The sequence below is a fragment of the Stigmatopora argus genome, chromosome 22 (genome assembly GCF_051989625.1).
Source record: "Stigmatopora argus isolate UIUO_Sarg chromosome 22, RoL_Sarg_1.0, whole genome shotgun sequence".
Lineage (NCBI taxonomy): Eukaryota > Metazoa > Chordata > Actinopteri > Syngnathiformes > Syngnathidae > Stigmatopora > Stigmatopora argus.
In genome coordinates, this window is record NC_135408.1 from 9,480,117 (window position 1) to 9,498,963 (window position 18,847).

The window sequence follows — 18,847 nt, forward strand, 5'->3', positions numbered from 1 at the left end:
ATATTCAGTAACCACCACTAAAATGTAAGCAAAGGTTAAAGGGAGCTTAATGGTGTTATTCTGCAGCTCCCAGGTGTGGAAAAAGATGCACAAAAAGAAGTACCCCCAGGTGGGTATTTTAAACCAAAAAACAGTTTATTTGTTGTTGATTACATCAATATGTCATAGCACCAGCAGATTATTTTTATTATCAGCACCACCTTGGATTTAAAGCCTGCACCAAGCAGGCTTGATTCTGAACCTGGCAGATAGAGCTGATAGCAGATCGATAACAGCCAGACTGATCAATCCTGAGCCCCCCGGCCCCCAGCTCAACCTCAAAACCTTTCACTTGTAACCGCCAGAGCCGCAGGGCTCATTTGTCCTCCAGTGCCGGTGTCATTTGTCTTCGCATTTGCCCATTCTGATAGTTCAAGTGTTTTCCAGATGCCCTTTGCGGTTGTCTTTACAACTGTCACTGATTTATACGTCCTTGACAATTCATGCTCATCTGCCTCAATTAAATAAAAAAAATGCATTTAGTTACTTCGGATGGATTTCCTTTGCAGGTCACATTCTCCCATTAACATGCTACGATAAAAAAAAAATTTAGAAAAGTGAGCTGAATGTCACTTGACCAGTACGTTGGGTGGGTTTCTAATAAATTATTCATAATAACAATAAAGAATCACTAGAAAACTGGGATTTATTATGTTGCTATTGTCCCTTGTTTTTTAGAGCAGCAGTTTTGGAATTATTACAACACCCTGGTTGTCCATCAGGGGTGGCCAGTGTTTTTATGGCCATAATTTCCTACACTTACAATTCTTTACTGTCTCATTTTCCTCATTTGCATTTACATTTATGACATCTGGCAGACACGGGTCTCTGGAGTGACTAGAAATGTTGCTCATTAAACCAATAGCATCAGTTTAAATGAGCATACACGTTCGGCAAAGATTTAATCATTTTTGGTCGTCTGATGAACACAACCAAATGGAACATGTACATCCCAGTACATTTTGTTCTTCAACCTCAATTTGGTTCTGTCTGAGAGGAATGCTGCTTTAAGTATGTTGTATATCTCACATGTGACAATATTAGGTTATTTTTTCAGGTGAAAAACTGATGAACATTTTAAAAATAGTAAGAACATAATGTTTTTGGTCAAACTAAATCAGATCATTTTATGTTCAATGCAATGATAATAACAAACAGAATTATTTCTTATTCAAATTATTCAAGCACTTTTCACGATAAAAGTAGCAAATGAAGAGAGATCTTATGGTTGAAATATACAAAAAAAAAACACCCAAACGTCTTTTCAGGATCAGCTTTTGGCTTTTGTATCATTATTATACGTGCTACATTTACACTAAAATTGTGCAGTATTTTCATTTGACACACTTTGGATGCCAGGGCAGTAGATGGCGCTCGTTCTTGCGTGAGGAAATCGAAATTGTGGTAGCAGAGCGGAAAAGACGTGGCACATAAACAGAAGCAGGAAGAAACGAGTCCTTCTCAAGTTTACTCATGGCAGATCCATCCCTTCTCTTCTTTTAGATCGCAACACCAAACTGGTTGAATGTCATCCTTACCATATTTCATAAAACCAGCAGGACTTGATTGAAGTCTGTGTCTCACAGGTAACGTTTTTTTAAACCCTGACTCGCCTTCTTTGCTCGAATGCTATCTATCGTACATGGCTTGCTAATTATACCGTCGCACTCCGGGATCAATCTATCTCTGGAAAAGACTTGTGATCTTAATCTTGTCCTAAAAAAAGTTTGATCACATAGCTCACCCGATCAAAGACTATTATAGCATTTGGGAACGTGTAACATCAAAATCATTGGCTGTCTTTCATGTCGCCAGATGAACCAGAGTTGCTTTAGGAATGGGCGATTTTTACATTGACCACACGAAACATCGCCAAATGACAAATTATGACCCCGAAATTAAGGAAACACCCATCCTACTGTTCTAACGGCTATAACGTGTTTTATAAGCGACCTCATTGGCTACCATTTTGAGGCAATGGATGTCCTGTACTGTTCCTGCATTGTTTTATTTTGAAAGTATTCCTAAAATCTTCCACACAGGAGACTATGGGTCTCTGCAAGTGTCCAAAGAGAAAGGTGACCAATTTATTCTGCTTTGAGCACCGTGTAAACGTGTGCGAACATTGCCTCGTCTCCAACCATAACAAGGTCAGTGGCAAGGGGGAAGAGGATGCATACATAATATTGTACATATTCATTTATTACCTGCATTCTTTTCAGTGCATTGTACAATCCTATCTCCAATGGCTTCAGGACAGTGATTATAACCCAAACTGTCCTCTTTGTAATATTCCCTTGATTGCTGAAGACACTGTCAGACTCATCTGCTATGGTAAGATAATATTCATAAGTGGGAATGAAGACTGCCATGTAGCTTTTTTTACATACAATGACCATGACCTTGTGTCGTAAACATGGAGATGTTCCTCGTAAATTATTTTCAGTTCCATTAAGACACTTTGATTCTACAGATGTTTTTCACTGGACCTGTCTCAACGACTTGGCAACTCGGCTACCGCTCCATACGGCTCCAGCAGGATACCAGTGTCCCAGCTGTCAGGGTCCGGTGTTCCCCCCCTCCAATCTGGCAAGCCCGGTCGCCGATATGCTAAAAGATCAGCTGTCATCGGTCAACTGGGCGAGAGCGGGGTTGGGTTTGCCATTGGTAAGGATTTTAATGGCGGGGCAGTCCATTTGAGACAATAAATACTTCACTCATACATTGCAATAGTAAAATTCAATGAACCACTTCATACACTTCATAACTATCTGTGTAATTTACAATGCACCAATAGAGTATATATATATATGAGATGAAATGGTAATTTTGACCTCCAGATTGACGAGCCAGCGGACATCATTCAGGAGGTCACAGCGAATGATGTTACAGACTACACTGACTGGTCGTCGTTTGATGGTGAGACTACTGCAGTTTTATTGGATGATTTCATCAATCTCTAAATACGGGTCTCTCTTTTTTTCCCCCTGGTATTGCAGCACAAGGAGAAAGTCACCTTTACCAAAGCCACTCTTACAATGCCAACCTCAGCCAAGCGGAAAATTCGTTGTCATCCCCAGCAGAAGACCGCTTTGGGTTATCTCCCAAGAATGGGGATCCAAATCTCCATGATCACTCTGTAGTCAACTTTCCAGAGGCTACTACAAGTGACACCATTACTTTACATGGAGGTGAAGAATGGTCTTCAGAAATATGCACCCAGCCTCTTTTTACACATTAGGATCTAAAACTCCATGCCATTTTTTTTCCAACGTTGGTCACATTCTGCCATTTCTATTATCGATCAGGCTCATCCGCAAGAAAGGTTTATGACACACGAGACAATAGCTTGGTCACGCAGATGGACTTTGATGACGACAAGTACAGAAGACGACCGACTTTGAGCTGGTTCGCTCAAATCCTCAAGTTAGTAATATGGGTTTAGTGTATTTATTTAATGTAACCTTTCATCTAAATTCATTGTTTTATTTTTTTTCAGGAATCGCACAGGTAAGAAGCGAGGATCGCTGTCTTGGAAACAGCGGGTCTTCATGCTCCTTTTGGTTGGAGTGCTAGGATTCTTTACTTTGATTATTATAATGGCAAAACTTGGACGTGCCTCAGCTGGTTCAGACCCAAATTTAGATCCTCTTCTAAATCCGCACATTCGTGTGGGCAAAAACTGAAACCAGGCATCGGCTTGTCACCAAATCCACACGAATAAGTACGCAGAAAAAGCATGGTAAGACTGTAGAACAGTATTTGGCCAGCAGAGAGGGCTCTATTCACATCGCCAACTGAAAAGTGGAGGCAGCGCTTTGTTCTTCTCATTAAGGACCAACCAAGCTGCGTTCAGGTGATTAGGTCAAACGGGGCAATAATTTCATTTACCTGTAGACTAACTAATACGTAAACAAAGTTAAATATTGCAGAGCCCTTCACTATGATGTATATATTTGTGAATGTAAAAAAAAAATGATTCCATGTTAATTGTGCAGTGCATCAGAATGAGTCAAACACTTAACATATTTTGCGTGCATTTTTTTGAGTGCTTTTAGACACTTTATCTCTTTGGGCTTCTTTTTGGATTATATATTAAATGGGACTACTCTGGACTTTTATTATGTGGTTGTGTTTTCATTCAGATTTCTAAAGTAATACAGTACTCCAATAGCCTATTTAAAAAGTCACTCAATTTACCTCAGCTGTACTCATATGGGTTCTTTGGTCTTAACATCAAACCGAACTTTTGAGTCCAAATTGTTTTCAGCAAATCCTCTTCAAAGTAGAGAGACTGTCTTTGTTCCCAGTATTAATTCTGGAACTCTCCTAACACTTCCAGAGTACCACATTTAATGTTACTCATGCGTTTGATCATTTGAGGGTAGCTTATGCTGTTGAGTGGGATCTCAATAATAACCCCGGGCGAGGCAAGCCTGATTGGAATTATTCAAAAGTACATTGTGTTTGCAGTACGTGCATTTTATTTATTTATTTTTTAAACTTCCGAATTTCCGTTGCGCTTATTTAACTGTTCGTAAAAGTTTTCCCATTGTTATGAGCCATTTTCCATTGATAATTGTTGGTGCCGATGGCGATGGTTCTAAATCATTCATTCATTGCCTTTGACATCAAATGCAGTTTACTGGTCGTTCCTCCGTGCCTTTGACAGCGATAGACCGAGAGCATCGGTTCGGTTCGTTTGTCCTTTCGGATCAGATGTCGACCAATTGCCGCTAATGAGTTAATTCATGACATGACCTAAACCCGTCATAACAAAAGGAAGGTCGCTGATATACTTGTATGAGTTTTATCTGTTCATCTTCACCACAAAACAAAAGTTTCCAGCTTTTAATTAATGCAAGATTTTATGGTTGAATTGTCATTCTATTGGAATTCAATGCATTTCTCACTAAGTTTGAGCATTAGATTGCCCATTGCACTGACATAATAGGGGCATCCGGATCAATATGTTGCCACATGCATACAAAATGATTGTTATACTGCTTATTTCTTATTTCTTTCTTCTCTCACGAGACCGAAGAATAATTTTGACTTTCAAAAACAAATGTCAATGTATATTGTATTGTATCTTATAGACAGAGATTTTTCCTTACGGTACTAGTAAAGTGCTGTACGTCAGCATGACGCTAACAATTGACCTCTCTGTCATTGACGAGGCTGAAGTTTATCGAATTGAGAGCTTCTGTGTGTCACACACACACACACACACACACACACACACACACACACACACACACACACACACACACACACACACACACACCCCACTGTTCAATTAGAAAGGGCATCCCGCAGAATTTCAGTCATTTTGCTCCTGGTACAAAGCATCAGTGAACATCTGTGCTTCAACCGAAAATGTAAGTAAATATATATTAACTGCTTTATCCCATAGGTGAATGAATTTGTCAGGTAATGCAATTTCTAACAGTCTGTGGCTACACTATAAATTTATTTCAACTAGTATATGCAAGTTTTGTAAATGTACCTTTTCTGTTATTTTAAATGTAAATATAAATGGCTTCTAGTATTTGTATTAGTTATGTTTGCAATTGCTTTTACTCTGACTACTCAACAGTCCATTTTCTGACTTAAATATTTCCCTCCTATTATCAGACCACCTGTATATTTTAAGTGAAGACTTGAGCCATGTGTGACCAGCAAGAAAAAGTCAAGAACCACAAAGCAGAGGGCAAATCTCATCAAATGAAGCGTCATCACAATAAGCAAAACCGCCATCAACAACAAAGCATCCACCCGCCGGAAAATGTCTACCAAGAGTACGTCAATTCGAATATCTTTTTAAATTCCTTCCTTGACTTGCCTGTTGTGACTGATTTGACTTTCTCTTTCCAAAGTAGCATGCTTTCCACAGAAGAGGACAGCTTGCTGAGCGATTGCGCCCCTCGTCGGCGTCGTTCTCACGGTTACTACACCAAGCCAAACCATGGCCGTCCTTCTCTCTCTGAAACTTCCTTCACGTCTTCTTACGGTTCTTCATCCCCTTCGTCCTCCTCAAGCACCGCCTCCTCTTCAGGTTCTTCCTCATCCAACTCTTCCTCCACCTCGAGCCTCTCGTCAGAGAGTAGCACCGACGGTTCGGATACATTTCTCCTCCGTAGACCCCCGCATTCCCTCTCATGCAATAACCTTTCCGAAAAGCCCAAATATGTAGACGACAGCGCAACTTGGAGCGATCACCGAAGCCGCGTGGGCAAGCAGAAACGATCGAAAGGCACCCAGAGGAAAACCGGCGAGAGTATCCGCAAATCCAAGTCAATGGAGGCTCTCACCCATCCCCGGGAACAGCGCTCTTTTGCCAACCAGGAAGAAGAGGACCGAAGAAAAAGTGAAGTCAAAAAGAATCTGATGAAGGAGAAAATGAAGTTCTCCGCCTTTCTCAACGAGATCACTCGCCAAGTGCTCAGCCCAATGAGACTCACCACTCTGGGCGTGACGGGCGCCCAGAAAGCCAGCGGCGTGGAGCCCGCGTCCGTTAGATCTAGGAAATCCGAGAGTAGCGTGGAGAGAAGGAGGAGTCGCCCCGTCAGCGCCGACTCCGCCAACTCTAGCCAGCGTTCCCGTACCCAGGTTCCAAACTCCAAGTCGTCCCGCCACCGCCGCAGCCACGGCTCTCCCGACTCGTTCGCTGACGTGGAATCTCGGCCCAGGAGCTGCACCGATCTAAACTGTTTGGACCAGCATTCGTCGTGGTCTCAAACTTCTTCACGTCGCTCCCGTCCACCTTACGACAAACAGCGACGCGGTCGGATTTCGGGAGATCGTACTCGTCATTGTCGTCACCGTAGCGACCGCCACAGCCCGAGTTATCCCTCCCGTCACAAAGGTCATCATCCCCATCAGCGCAGATGTTACACTCCTGTTTTTTATCCCGATCGCGGAGATTGCGAGAGTTCCGGTTCTCATCCCAGCAAACATTCAACACGCCATTACCACGAAGACGAGCGTGACGGTGACCGCTATGGCGTTTCGACTCCCTGCAATCGCTCCGACTACCGCAACGTGGCCGCTCACCAGAAAGGTGACCCCCATTTCCATCATCGTGGCTATTACAGCCACGGAGACGGTCGCTTTTCCAACACGCATCACTGCGAGCAACCGAGCCGCAACCAGGCCGCCACTCGACATCCGATTTCCGATAGCTCGTCACAGCACCGCAAAGAACACCGCGGCAATCATTCCAAAACAAAACGTCCAACCACACCACGCCAAGCCAACCAAGTCCAAAGCGGCGACCACCCCAAGTCCAAACATCACCATGCCCGCCATCCCAATTCAAAAGAGAATTATGCCGATCACCACGGCGAAGCTCCACTCCACGGAGACCACCCGAGATCTCAAACTAGTGAATTTGATCGCCGCGGAGAACCTCACAGGTCAGGCCATCCTCAACAACGTGGAAACCCCCCCAGCCCGAACTCTCAGCATCACCAGGGAGATGAACCGAACGAATCGCATCAACCTGACAATGAAGCGAGCAAGGGTTCCCATCAAGAACACCGCCACGGAGCCCATCGCAGTCCACATCCTCCCCATTATCACGCAGACAAACACGGTCGAAATCTTGAAGGACCTCAAAAGGAAGGCCATCTGCAGAAACACCACGAAAGAGATGGTGCTCACCACCAGCACCACCACGGAGACCACAGAAGCCCAAGCAATCATCCCCAGCACGAAGCCCACCGTAGCCGCATCGGTCATTCCAAGCCACGTCCAACGTGCCCTCAAAAGGCTCCCGAACATCAGGACCAGCACGTCGATGGAGAATCCGATGGTCGTCAACCTCCACAACAGAAGGACGTTCTCGCTTGCAAGCTTGACTCCTCAAAAAAAACAGGTCGAGTTGAGGAACAAACCGACTTCACCGGCCCGTCAATACCGCAAGTATGGCATGAATATTTAATGAACAATTATATAGAGTTGAAATTCACATTCCCCGTTTTATCACTTTGGTGACTGCTATTGACAGTGTTAGACGGCCAATATATTATGATGTGAAGGGTGAAATAAATCATTTTTAATTCATTGCTCATTCAATGGATTGGACGTCAGTGGTTATCAATGGCAGGCAGTGAGTCAAATTCTCGACACCATCAGTTATGTTACTGAATCCTAAAAGCCAAATCAATAATTTCCATGTTCAGATTGCTTGATAGTTATGTAAGACTCGCAATCATTTGCACCCTATTGAATTTTCAGTGTCAATTAAAGTAACGTTTTTTTCTTTACATAAAAAAATGTGAGTCATTCAATAATGTCAATGGCAGTGAAATGAGTGCTATTCAAATTAGCAACACTTTTAGCCCAGTACTAAAAAAAAAAAAGTTAAAAAATCTCTTGCACTCCCAGAATTATCATTAAAAAAATAGTCCTCTAATAATGATTTTCCACAAATGTCTCGGCTCTTTCTGAATATGTTCTTGTTCGCCTTTATCCAGGAGCCAACACATGGAACAGACAAGATTAAGTAAGTATAGTGAAAAAAAAAAAAAGAAAGATCTCATCTATGTATAGATCTATTTTTTAAAATTAAATGGCTAACTTTTTTTCTTTGTCTTTTCCTTTGAAGGGTTCTAGAGAACAAAAACGAAGGTCTGCACCAGAATCTTTTGAAGCAGGCTGTCAAAATGGAGTGTTTTGGAGAATTTTTAAGCAGCCATAAGCTTCTGGAAGAGGAACTCCAGAGGACGAGAGCAGAATTGAGTGACCTCACTGAGAGTTTCAAAATGTAAATGTTGTAAACATGCTTGAAAATAGCTTTTAATGGAATTGAAAAATCTTCTGACTTGTTTTTAGACTCCACGAGAACTGTTCGTCCACGCAGCAAACAAATAGCCTACTGGAGCAAAAACTCAACTCTGTGGTAAGGTCTGGTTTTTGGACTGAGTTGGTGAAAATGACTTGTAGTGATTGACATTTTATCTGTTCTACTTGGATAGACTAGAAGCATGGAAGGAGAGCGTCAACGGCTTAGCCGACGTATTTCAGTGTTGACGGAACAAATGGCCCCTGCAAACTTTGCCAACAATGTGGACACAATGAACGTAAGATTTATTTTTTTCTAATGTGTAAGGGAGGATGACATTAAACAATAGTAAAATGATTTAACTAGTGACACAATGCTCATGTTTCAGCACCATTGACAGCGCTAGACGTCCAATCCATCTTAACTGGGAGCGGCGAATGAACGAAAGATTGGACGTCTATCACCGTCAATGACAGCCAATCAATGAAGAAAATAAGTTGGATTTTGTTTTAGCAATGTTTTGCATTTCATATGTGCTATTTTTGGACTTTAAGTCACATTAGCCAAAGAAGACACAATGCATAATATATTTACTATATAAATTAAGTTGCAATGGAGTATATGTTATACAACAGTATATGTGAAAGTAATCGTACAATGACAGGCAAAATAAGCACCTGTTAATGTTACATATCAGTTTTTGGGATATCAATTGCCTTAATAATACAACATAACAAGCTGTTGGCGGTCAGAGTAATAAAAAAAGTCGCAGGACCATCCAAGTTATGAAAAAAGTGTGAAAAATACGGTACACAATGCAGTGAGAACCAATTGTCATTCCCATGCTCAATCTTCTTCTCAGGTCAATTCGGCGCAGCACAAAAGCATCGAGCGTTTTCACCCAGACGATCCCATCAATCAAGTCATGCTTCCTCTCGCCCCTCCGCCGGTCCAATTCATGGACGGGCAAAACTACGAAAAAGTCAAAGCCGCGGGGCAGGAGCAATGCCTGGGATCGGTCCCGGAGGAGGAAGAGTCCGACTGGTCGGAAATGGGCGACGAGATCCCCCGATTTATACTGACGGGATCCAGCAGAAGCCAAACGTGGATGCGCGGGGACGGCGACGTGGACAAAGACAGCGAGTCGGGAGGTGAAGAAATCATCCGACTTCAATCTCCTCGACCTCTGCAAATACCTCATCTCCAGTTCACCATTCACAATGAAATGTTACCCGCCCCGCCGGCCATCCTGAGCCCGTCCAGTTTGCCAGGCGAGAGCGCGTTTAGGATCGCCACGAGCCCCAATGTTGGCTCCACCGTACTGATAAGGTCAGCGAGCCTGGAGGAGATCCCGCTGGCGTGCCATCAAATGCCCAAGGAGCTGAGGGGCACGGAAGCCATGATGGACCTCCACCAGCCCGCCGACGAAGCCAACGGCGATTTAGATTTAGACGACGAGATCATTCATCATTGGAGAACGAACAACAACGGGGACGGGGCGGAAAGCGCTCCCTGCAGTCTGCAGTCGGTTGAACGGATGCTCCACCAGTTTAGCTTTGAGCCGCAGCCCATTGGAGGAATTTGTCAGAGCAGGTCGGAACTGCACGGCTGGACGGAAGGAATGGCGGAGGAGGTCTTAGGGGGGGAGCAAACGCAACTTTGATACCGTGTCAAACACACGGCCTGCGGGGTCTTCTGCCTGACTCTGTAGCTCAATCAGAATGAAATGCTTTCATTTTATTTTCCACCCGGGTCCTGTAAAACTAGAATTTAGTTTGCTGTTTCTTTGCAAATTCCTTGATCGGATTTGCTTTTTAATCTTGAAAACACATTGTATTTTTTGAAGATCTGTTCATGTATATCGAAAAATCTTACCCTTACCTCTGAATGTTAAGCATAATCCTAAAATACCTTTACGACACTATCTCGTCAATGCTTAAGTAGTCAATAAGTTAATATGGGACAGAGGTAGTGTTCTTGTTTTTTGTTTGTTTTTTGAAACTATTCATGCTTTTCTGTGTAAATATCTTACCTCTGTAACAATACCTCACCTGCCAGGGGAATTACGTATATATTCAGCATAAGACATTTTCTCTGGCCATGTATTGTAACTAACCGCAAATAAAGGCACTGATAAACATTTATTAGAAATATGCTTTTCCACAGTTCTCACTATGTCCCGACTGGTCATCTGCATTTCCCCAGTGTCCGCCGATGTAGACTCCACCCACTGACCCTGCACGGGATGTGGTAAGTATTGATAATGGATATTACGGGATGTACTTGATGCACAATGCTCTATACAGAAATCTGGGTCAGCCTATCGATCCTCAAAGACCTCAGATGACTTTTTTAGGGGATCTCAGGACATATTCATATTTATTATGTACGATGCAGAAAACGTTTTCCTATTTTTAATATAATTTATAAGCATCTCACATTGACAACAATAAATAGTTCACATTTCAGCACCACGGAGAGTGTTAGATGTGCTTTAGTATATAGGGTTAAACAGTCACCACTCTCTTTCTCTCTCTCACTTGGTTAAATCCATTTTGTCATCTTTGTCCTCCCCTTGTATGAGTATGATGGATGCTGAGCAGACAATAGCCCAGATCCTGAGACCAGTTTAATAGGATAGGAAGGCATTAACGGTAAGACGCTCCCTGCATTCAGGTTTGCCAAATCCACTGTGGAGGTACGCCGTGGTCGGTGGTTATTTGTGGACTTTTTTCCCCCCGGATTTTTTTAGGGAAACAAATAAGGTGAATATTAACAAACTAATGCCTGTAAATTGTATTGATGTACTTTTGAATCCTCTAGACCTTAAAGTGGAAATGACCTGCTTTTTTACTTGCTCGAGTTCAGTCCTGTTCTGCTTACTTTTTTCTCCCGTCAGGGCAAAAAAGCCTCGTCCTCCCGCGATCCAGCGTTCTCCTTCCCCTACTCCCCTCCGTAAGCGAAGAGCCCCTCGCCGCAACCATGGTGGTGATGAAGATGAAGTTCCCCTTTCAGAAAAGGGTGAAACTAGCCCAGGGACTGTGGCTGCTTTCCTGGTGTGCCACGGTAGCCGGGGGTATGACCTTCACCCTCGGGTGCATCCTCAAGGCGGAACTCCGGAGGAGAGCGGAAGTAAATTCTCCATAAATGTTGTAATTTCACTTGTTGTATTATCTCTGACTTGATATTTGACCGCAGGTCATGGATAACGCGGACATACACATCGTACCCAACACGCTCATGGTTGTCGGGCTGGCCTCCCTGGGCATCAACTACTTTGCCTCGAAGATCTGTCAAGATGCCCTTGACGCTGGGCGATTCCCTCGCTGGAAGACCTTTCTGAAGCCCTACTTCGCCGTCTCCTGTTTCTTCACCGTCCTCATGCTGCTCGCCGTCATCATGAGCTACGCCATGAAGGGCAGTCTGGAGTCTTCTCTGAAAGTCGGCCTGAAGAACGGCATCCGCTTCTATAAAGACACAGACACCCCGGGGCGCTGTTTCCAGAAGCAGAATATCGACCGCTTGCAGATGGAGTTTCAGTGTTGCGGAAACAATGACCACAGGGACTGGTTCGAGGTCCAGTGGGTCAGCAATCGCTACCTTGACTTCAACGCCAAGGAAGTCAAAGTGTAAGTAGCGTTGGAGGAATCGTGGAATGGATGGATGACTTAATCCAAATATGGCTTGTTTCTCCAGCCGGGTCAAGAGCAATGTGGACGGGCGATACCTGGTGGACGGAGTCCCGTTCAGTTGCTGCAATCCCAGTTCCCCTAGACCTTGCATCCAGTATCTCCTCACCAACAATTCGGCTCATTACACCTACGAGTACGAAACGGAGGAGCTTAACATCTACTTGCGAGGCTGCAGGGAGGCCTTGGTCAATTACTACATGGGGCTGATGAACACCATCGGGGCCGGAGTGCTGTCAGTCTTCCTCCTTCAGGTATTAGAACAGGATCTTCTAATAAGATGTTTGGCAAATTTTGCTTTTGGCGTTAAAAGCTAACGTGATAACAATTGGATTCCTCCATTATAGGGTTCCGTGCTGGTGAGTTTGCGCTTCCTGCAGACTTCGATGGAGGCAGTCGCTGGGAAGGAGAACACAGAAATTGAAACAGAAGGATACTTGCTGGAGAAGGGTGTGAAGGACACCTTCATGGAGTACTTTGATCCAGTTCTTAAGTTCCTGCTGTTCAAAAATCATGTTCAGGAGGGCACGACTACGGATGAGAAAGCAGGCCCATCTTCCAACTAAACACCCAGGTTGTGCACATGTGTAAATAGATTTTGTGAAGGGTAAAAAAAATCAATTTTAAATGTGGTTTGGGGCTTTAATTTACATTTTCAGGTGACCGCATACCGTACGACAAATTAATGCATGTTCTCAAGTAAATTTGGAATCCATGTTAAGTATATCAATATAACTCAAAAGAAAACAATTTTTTACAATTTTTCCTCAATCATCCATAGTCACACGACTAATACACCCAAAATACATGAACATGCTACAGTATGGATTGTGTCTTTTTAAATGTTTGTTATATGCCTAATCTTTCTTTGCATTTACAAACACACACACAACAAATATAGTCTGTTATTATTTTATTGCTATTTTATCTTTACTTTAACCAGGGAGTAAACAAACTGCAGTATACTAATAAAAAGGTTACACTGCAAAAAATTGTTATCTAGTGGAAAACCATTAAAAAAATACCAGCGTTTTTTCAAAAACATGTTTTGATTCGATATTTTTATGAAAGAAGGACTCTAATGTGAATTATGCATGAGAATATTGAATTTGAAGGTGCTACTAGGTAGTAGACCTAGAATTTTTTTAAACAATATAGAGTTGTCACCTATCATTAATTGATCCTCTTGTTCCTGTAATGGGAACAGTTAGATTAGCACAGATTAAATTATAATCCAATTAAATAAATGAAGAGTGTCCTCTAGTTTGATGCCTGGTAAACTATGGTAATCTCATTTGTTAATTCTATACCTGCTGCCTTTGCAGTCTCATACCATAACCAAATTTTAGTTAGTTAGTATTTGTTGTAATGTTATAAATAAACTTAACACGACTAAAAATAAAAATAAAATATGATACTAATTGTGACCGGTGTAATTCTGTATTTAATCATTCTTGGCCCTTCAATCTGGCTCGCTTTTAATGGAATAATAAACTTCATTTAAACAATTACAAACACAAGACAAATGGAAAAACTAGTCAACTGCACTCATTTAGCAGCAGTGACGTCGTAAATCACGTGATGAATTTACGTCATACTCCTGCGCGCTTGTAACATGACGACTCAATATTTTACATTCGTCATATCCGAAAAAAACATTTATACACTCAGGAGTCTCCGGATTCAACTGCACTTTATAATGTTTATTTCGGGTTACGTTGTAAACATTGTTTCAAATGTACTTTAGAGGCAAGTAGTTTTTTTTTAAGATAATAGTATTCCAGTATTTGAACGGAGTTGTCACGCCCAAGAAACAATCGGTCACAATGAACGTTTCCTCCGTCGTTTGTACACTTTGTATCGCTCGTGCTTCCCCGGAAAAGCTAGTTTCAAACAAACATCGAGGGCGTAAGGAATAACACGAAGGTGCTTGTGCATTTTTGTACGTGTCGACAGTACATGAAGCTATAATAGTTCATGCCCAGAGACAGACGGAAAAGTGGAGCGACAAAATCAGCCAGCTGACAGGTAGGTCTTAAATGTTGTTCTTCTACATGCTAATAGCTATCATGTCATGTTCGTAAAAGTCATCAATATAAATCATTTGAGATGTTTGGCAAGTAGAAGGCCTAACCAGTGATTGAGTCAATATTGTTGCCTAAAAATACAATGTGATTAATTGAGTCCTCATCTTCGCACTTTAACTAAAAACGTTAAATGATGTGAGTGTGAATGGCGGTTTTATCAATTGATTTGTGTAGATATACTGGGTAGAATTGACTTTAATATATATTGAGCTACTTAGCTCTTGTTCCTAGCCTAGCTAATACTTAGCACAAGTTAGGGCTGATGCTAGCATTATAGCGGTGAACTCAGCCTTGTGGAATTCCTTGTTGATGGGCAGACGACCGCTGACACATTAAGAATAAACGAGAATTCCGCGTCAATAAGTTATTTTCACTGGCTATCTTACAATTCTCAATTTAGAGCGACACTCATACATGATGATGCTAATATTAATGCTGCAAGATGAATACATAAACACCTCTGACAAAACTGGGCATCATTTCTCGTTCAACTCATTTAAAATTCAGAAATGGAAGATAATGTGTCGGAAGGGAGGAACGCAATCGTGTAGGTCATTTACATTATTAATTATTTATTGTTGAGGAATTTATAGTGATTTAAGATTGTAAGTGTTTGTGATGGTGATTGTGCTGTTGTTGTGTGTTTCTAAGCAGGACTCAAACTCAAGTCCATTTTATTAAACGCATTCTTGTTCTCAGTTCTGTTGTTTGCGGAAGTGTAAGCCGAGTCTTTAATGTGTTTCAGATTGGAGATGGAAGGAGATGAGTGTAGCGTCCCGCCAGACTTGTCAGATGATCAGTCACAAAGAGGAAGTGTTGCGTCTTCTGTTACATTCTCACATTGTAAGTTCAATGAGAAACTATTTGAAATACTCCTCATTATTTGCTTGCTTACATTTTTACCCGTGTTTTCCTCCAAGCGCAAGATGTGCTGATATACCTATTTGGTGAAACCGCAGTACAACTATCAGTTGAAGGGCTCAGCAGCATCAATGTACAAGAGTTGGGACGCTCTGTCCGAGAAGCTCTCAGCATTCCTGAAAGTGCTCAGGATGTCTTTGCCTTTTGGCTGTCTTCCCCCCTACTTGGTAATGAAAAATTAATTTAAAACAAATATGGACACTTTTAAGTAGGACTTTCATTCGTCGACAAATAGTATGATATTTTCCTAGGAATCACACATTCACACACTAAAGAAACTCTTTACTTGCTCTCTGAACTTGCTCTTTTCATCAACAGAGCTGCAATTAAAGACGAGACATCAGCCGTACAAGCTTTGTCGGCAATGGCAAGATCTGCTGTATCGCTTCACAGAAGCCTCAGATGAAGACATTTCACAAGGTAAATGATAGAAGCACGAATGCTGCAAGTCAACGCAAATTAGAGCTCTCTGCGGGCCAAAACGCGTATTGCAAAAACAGCTCTTTGTGGTATTAAGAGGATAGACCTGTAAAATGTCGATAAAAAGTTTTAAGATATCGTTGCACTAATCCCATTCTTTTAGCAACCTTTCTTCCCCTTTCTATACTTAAATATTTCTCTTCTCTCCTCAGATGAGCCTTGTCTCCAGTACCGCCGAAATGTTTTTTATCCAAAATCTAAAGAGCTGCAGGTACTTTTGAGCTTTATCCTTGTCAATGAAGGATAAATAAAAAATGTTTTTCCTTTTCAATTTCATCATACTCTTAAATAAAATAAAGCAGGATTTTGTTGTTTAAAAAAAAAAAATCAAAAACACTTTAGTTACTCTGGCCTACCTTGATATTGAGTTAAGTATAATCATTCTCTGCAGATAGAAGATAAGGGAGTGCTACGACTTCTGTATGAAGAGGCTAAGAACAACATTATCATGGGACGATACCCCTGCGACCCTGAACATTGGACCGCCCTTGGAGGCCTGTCTCTTGCTCTCGATAAAGGGACAGGCCTGGACAAGCAGACGTTGACTACTACTATACGGTAAGTAAAGGCTACAGCTTATTGTCATTAGAAAATCACGCACCCTACAGCATCCTAAACTCCAAAAATGTTTTAATAAAATGGCAGTTTGTGCAAACACACGCTCAAATGACTACAACATTCTGTCCAACCACAGAGAGAAGAAGCTATCTTCTTTCCTACCGGTGCATGTGACTTTGGGAAGTGGAGGTTTATTCTCTACGCTTCGGGGAAAGTCAAGCCGTCAGGCGGGCTTGGAGCAAAATCTTTTGGAGGAGTACAACAAGATCAACATATCTGCAGACCCACAGCGACATTCGGAGCTTCTGCAACAGTACCTCAGCACGTGTCACTCCCTGCCTTATTACGGGTAAGAGATTCTGTCTAAAGCTACCCAAAAAATCACTAAGAACTCAAATCTGACATGTTTGTGAACTCTGCAGGTGTGCCTTTTTTGATGGGGAGATTGACAAACCCAACCCAGGGATCTTCCAAAGAGTGAAACGCAAAGCCGTCAATGTCGGCATCTCCTTGGAGGGAGTCTATGTGATGGATATCAAGGAGAAAGTGTGTGCTCATTTTTGTCAGCTTTGTAAAAATGCGCAAGTCACTTCCCATTTGTCATCGTGAGCGCTGATTCGTGTTGTCGGCGCAGCATGTGCTTCTAGGCCTACGCTTCAACGAGCTCTCCTGGGATCACAGCTACCCCGAGGAGGAGGGAGACTCTCACATCCTGTGGCTTGAGTTTGACGGCGATGAAGATGGCACTCCGGTCAACAAATTGCTCAAGATCTACTCCAAACAAGTGACTGACTGAATTCTTTCATTTAGTTTTCATGAATCATTTCTCTTCATCATGCTCCATCTGAACTGTGCGTATATCGATTAGGCAGAGTTAATGAGCGGCTTCATTGAGTTCTGCGTGGAGCTGAGGTCGATGTCCGAGGGAGCGGTCGCAGCAGAAACAGACGGCGACGCGAGTCGTTCACAACAAGCCTGCGGAAAAGACGACGGCGGCAAGAATGGACGCGGGGGACGGCGAGGGATGTTGCGCCGGCAAAGCAGCGCCGTGTGCAGCCGGGTCCATTCGCTTAACACCATAAACTACGTCGACAATGGTGAGTTGAGCCACTTTGTTCATTACAAGACCAGCCAATGGTTAAAAAATACTGGGTAAACTTTTTTTTAATTCTTTCAGGAAAAGAAATCAAATGCTTAAAGCCCAAAAGAGCATCGTCTTTTTTCACACGTCCGACGACTACAGCCATGTACACTTCCGTGCAAGTGACAGATAGCCTGGAACAGGGTTAAAGGTTCCGCTTCCTTCTCGCAAAAGACCAAAACAGAACATTTAAAGGAGAAGTTGGACTGGGGATGGACACAAAAACATTTTAACAGACTTTGGACCAAGTGAGGCATATTAGTTTGACCATGTTTAGTTGTGTATATTTTCTAGATATGTTAATACCAAGTGTTTAGTTAGTTGACATGCCTGAAAGGGTCAAAAGACGAGTAGGCATTATGTGCTCCCAACAGCCTAATTACATTGAGAGAAGCCTTTGTTTGACCTTTACACTGTGTAATTTGGAAAATTTTCATATTTATCACACTACTGCTCATTGGGTAGATCTGTTTGACAGGCAGTAGGACGTCATCACATTATTTTTTAGCAGGCTAATTGTATTTCTTTTCCTAAGCACATCTATTAAGTCTTTTAACAATTGCACTTCGTAATGCACGAATAAGGGAGTCATTGAAACCATGCACAGTTGTATCAGACTTGAGAGATTTTGATGACACGCTATTGATACATATCCATCCGTGTTTGTTTTTGGATATTGCAAATATTCTACTTGGTTTTTGAACGATGAGGGTATGCTTGCTAGTTTCTGATTTTTCTGTGAGCAATATAAATATTTCCATTCAACAAAGTGGAGAAGTGAAACAAGTTGAAATATTTGAGGCATTTCTCCCAAGTTATTCATTCTCCCTGTACAGGGGTTGCTCTAGTTATTTACTGCTTAGACCACTATAATTTCATCACGAATTGAGTTTTACATTATCTAATGGTGTTTTTAAGATTTCTCCAATTAAAGTTACTTTTATAATATGTGCTTATTTATGACCAGCTTCAAAAGTACTTTGTTTTTCTAATTACTATATTATAATGGGACCCCACTACCGGTTAGTCTTTTATTATTGGGGAATATATTTGTGAATGGATAAAATAGTAAAACAACAAAACTATAATACTACAATTCAAATGAAAACAAAGGGTCAGTCAATGTAACATGGCCACCATGCAT

The 18,847-nt window shown here is 42.0% G+C and overlaps 4 protein-coding genes across 6 annotated transcripts; all 4 read left to right on the forward strand.

The window, feature by feature from the left end:
• Positions 1 to 1,451: 1,451 nt before the first annotated feature.
• Positions 1,452 to 4,160, forward strand: zfpl1 (zinc finger protein-like 1). Its single transcript, XM_077591806.1, has 8 exons — positions 1,452 to 1,625; positions 2,082 to 2,189; positions 2,262 to 2,373; positions 2,513 to 2,706; positions 2,880 to 2,958; positions 3,039 to 3,230; positions 3,348 to 3,465; positions 3,539 to 4,160. Exons 2-8 carry the CDS (start codon positions 2,088 to 2,090, stop codon positions 3,723 to 3,725), a joined length of 984 nt encoding a protein of 327 aa, XP_077447932.1. The 5' UTR covers positions 1,452 to 1,625; positions 2,082 to 2,087; the 3' UTR covers positions 3,726 to 4,160.
• A 156-nt stretch (positions 4,161 to 4,316) lies between these two features.
• LOC144067821 (uncharacterized) lies at positions 4,317 to 10,967 on the forward strand. 3 transcript variants are annotated; one of them, XM_077591802.1, is made up of 8 exons: positions 4,317 to 5,420; positions 5,677 to 5,840; positions 5,919 to 7,965; positions 8,520 to 8,548; positions 8,651 to 8,809; positions 8,878 to 8,944; positions 9,021 to 9,125; positions 9,690 to 10,967. In XM_077591802.1, exons 2-8 carry the CDS (start codon positions 5,710 to 5,712, stop codon positions 10,488 to 10,490), a joined length of 3,339 nt encoding a protein of 1,112 aa, XP_077447928.1. In that variant the 5' UTR covers positions 4,317 to 5,420; positions 5,677 to 5,709; the 3' UTR covers positions 10,491 to 10,967. The 3 variants fall into 3 exon arrangements, with proteins under 3 accessions (XP_077447928.1, XP_077447930.1, XP_077447929.1); XM_077591804.1 differs by having other exon boundaries at positions 5,922 to 7,965; XM_077591803.1 differs by lacking the exon at positions 4,317 to 5,420 and having other exon boundaries at positions 5,449 to 5,840.
• Positions 10,968 to 11,426: 459 nt separating this feature from the next.
• On the forward strand, positions 11,427 to 13,943 carry rom1a (retinal outer segment membrane protein 1a). Its single transcript, XM_077591805.1, has 5 exons — positions 11,427 to 11,592; positions 11,727 to 11,959; positions 12,026 to 12,456; positions 12,524 to 12,770; positions 12,864 to 13,943. Exons 2-5 carry the CDS (start codon positions 11,810 to 11,812, stop codon positions 13,080 to 13,082), a joined length of 1,047 nt encoding a protein of 348 aa, XP_077447931.1. The 5' UTR covers positions 11,427 to 11,592; positions 11,727 to 11,809; the 3' UTR covers positions 13,083 to 13,943.
• A 157-nt stretch (positions 13,944 to 14,100) lies between these two features.
• frmd8 (FERM domain containing 8) lies at positions 14,101 to 18,666 on the forward strand. The gene is made up of 11 exons (XM_077591808.1): positions 14,101 to 14,544; positions 15,349 to 15,446; positions 15,524 to 15,691; positions 15,843 to 15,944; positions 16,157 to 16,215; positions 16,396 to 16,562; positions 16,699 to 16,911; positions 16,985 to 17,108; positions 17,197 to 17,346; positions 17,431 to 17,659; positions 17,740 to 18,666. The coding sequence occupies exons 2-11, from the start codon at positions 15,356 to 15,358 to the stop codon at positions 17,850 to 17,852; spliced, it is 1,416 nt and encodes a 471-aa protein (XP_077447934.1). The 5' UTR covers positions 14,101 to 14,544; positions 15,349 to 15,355; the 3' UTR covers positions 17,853 to 18,666.
• Positions 18,667 to 18,847: the final 181 nt, after the last annotated feature.

Excerpts from the sequence above, each read along its gene's own strand:
- zfpl1 (XM_077591806.1), top strand. The coding sequence starts at position 2,088 with ATGGGTCTCTGCAAGTGTCCAAAGAGAAAGGTGACCAATTTATTCTGC. Across the intron at positions 2,707-2,879 it reads CGGGGTTGGGTTTGCCATTG|ATTGACGAGCCAGCGGACAT; the intron begins GTAAGGATTTTA and ends TTTGACCTCCAG. Across the intron at positions 3,466-3,538 it reads TGGTTCGCTCAAATCCTCAA|GAATCGCACAGGTAAGAAGC; the intron begins GTTAGTAATATG and ends ATTTTTTTTCAG.
- LOC144067821 (XM_077591802.1), top strand. The coding sequence starts at position 5,710 with ATGTGTGACCAGCAAGAAAAAGTCAAGAACCACAAAGCAGAGGGCAAA. Across the intron at positions 8,945-9,020 it reads AGCAAAAACTCAACTCTGTG|ACTAGAAGCATGGAAGGAGA; the intron begins GTAAGGTCTGGT and ends CTACTTGGATAG. Across the intron at positions 9,126-9,689 it reads ACAATGTGGACACAATGAAC|GTCAATTCGGCGCAGCACAA; the intron begins GTAAGATTTATT and ends TCTTCTTCTCAG.
- rom1a (XM_077591805.1), top strand. The coding sequence starts at position 11,810 with ATGGTGGTGATGAAGATGAAGTTCCCCTTTCAGAAAAGGGTGAAACTA. Across the intron at positions 11,960-12,025 it reads AACTCCGGAGGAGAGCGGAA|GTCATGGATAACGCGGACAT; the intron begins GTAAATTCTCCA and ends ATTTGACCGCAG. Across the intron at positions 12,771-12,863 it reads TGTCAGTCTTCCTCCTTCAG|GGTTCCGTGCTGGTGAGTTT; the intron begins GTATTAGAACAG and ends CCTCCATTATAG.
- frmd8 (XM_077591808.1), top strand. The coding sequence starts at position 15,356 with ATGGAAGGAGATGAGTGTAGCGTCCCGCCAGACTTGTCAGATGATCAG. Across the intron at positions 15,692-15,842 it reads GCTGTCTTCCCCCCTACTTG|AGCTGCAATTAAAGACGAGA; the intron begins GTAATGAAAAAT and ends TTTCATCAACAG. Across the intron at positions 16,912-16,984 it reads CACTCCCTGCCTTATTACGG|GTGTGCCTTTTTTGATGGGG; the intron begins GTAAGAGATTCT and ends TGAACTCTGCAG.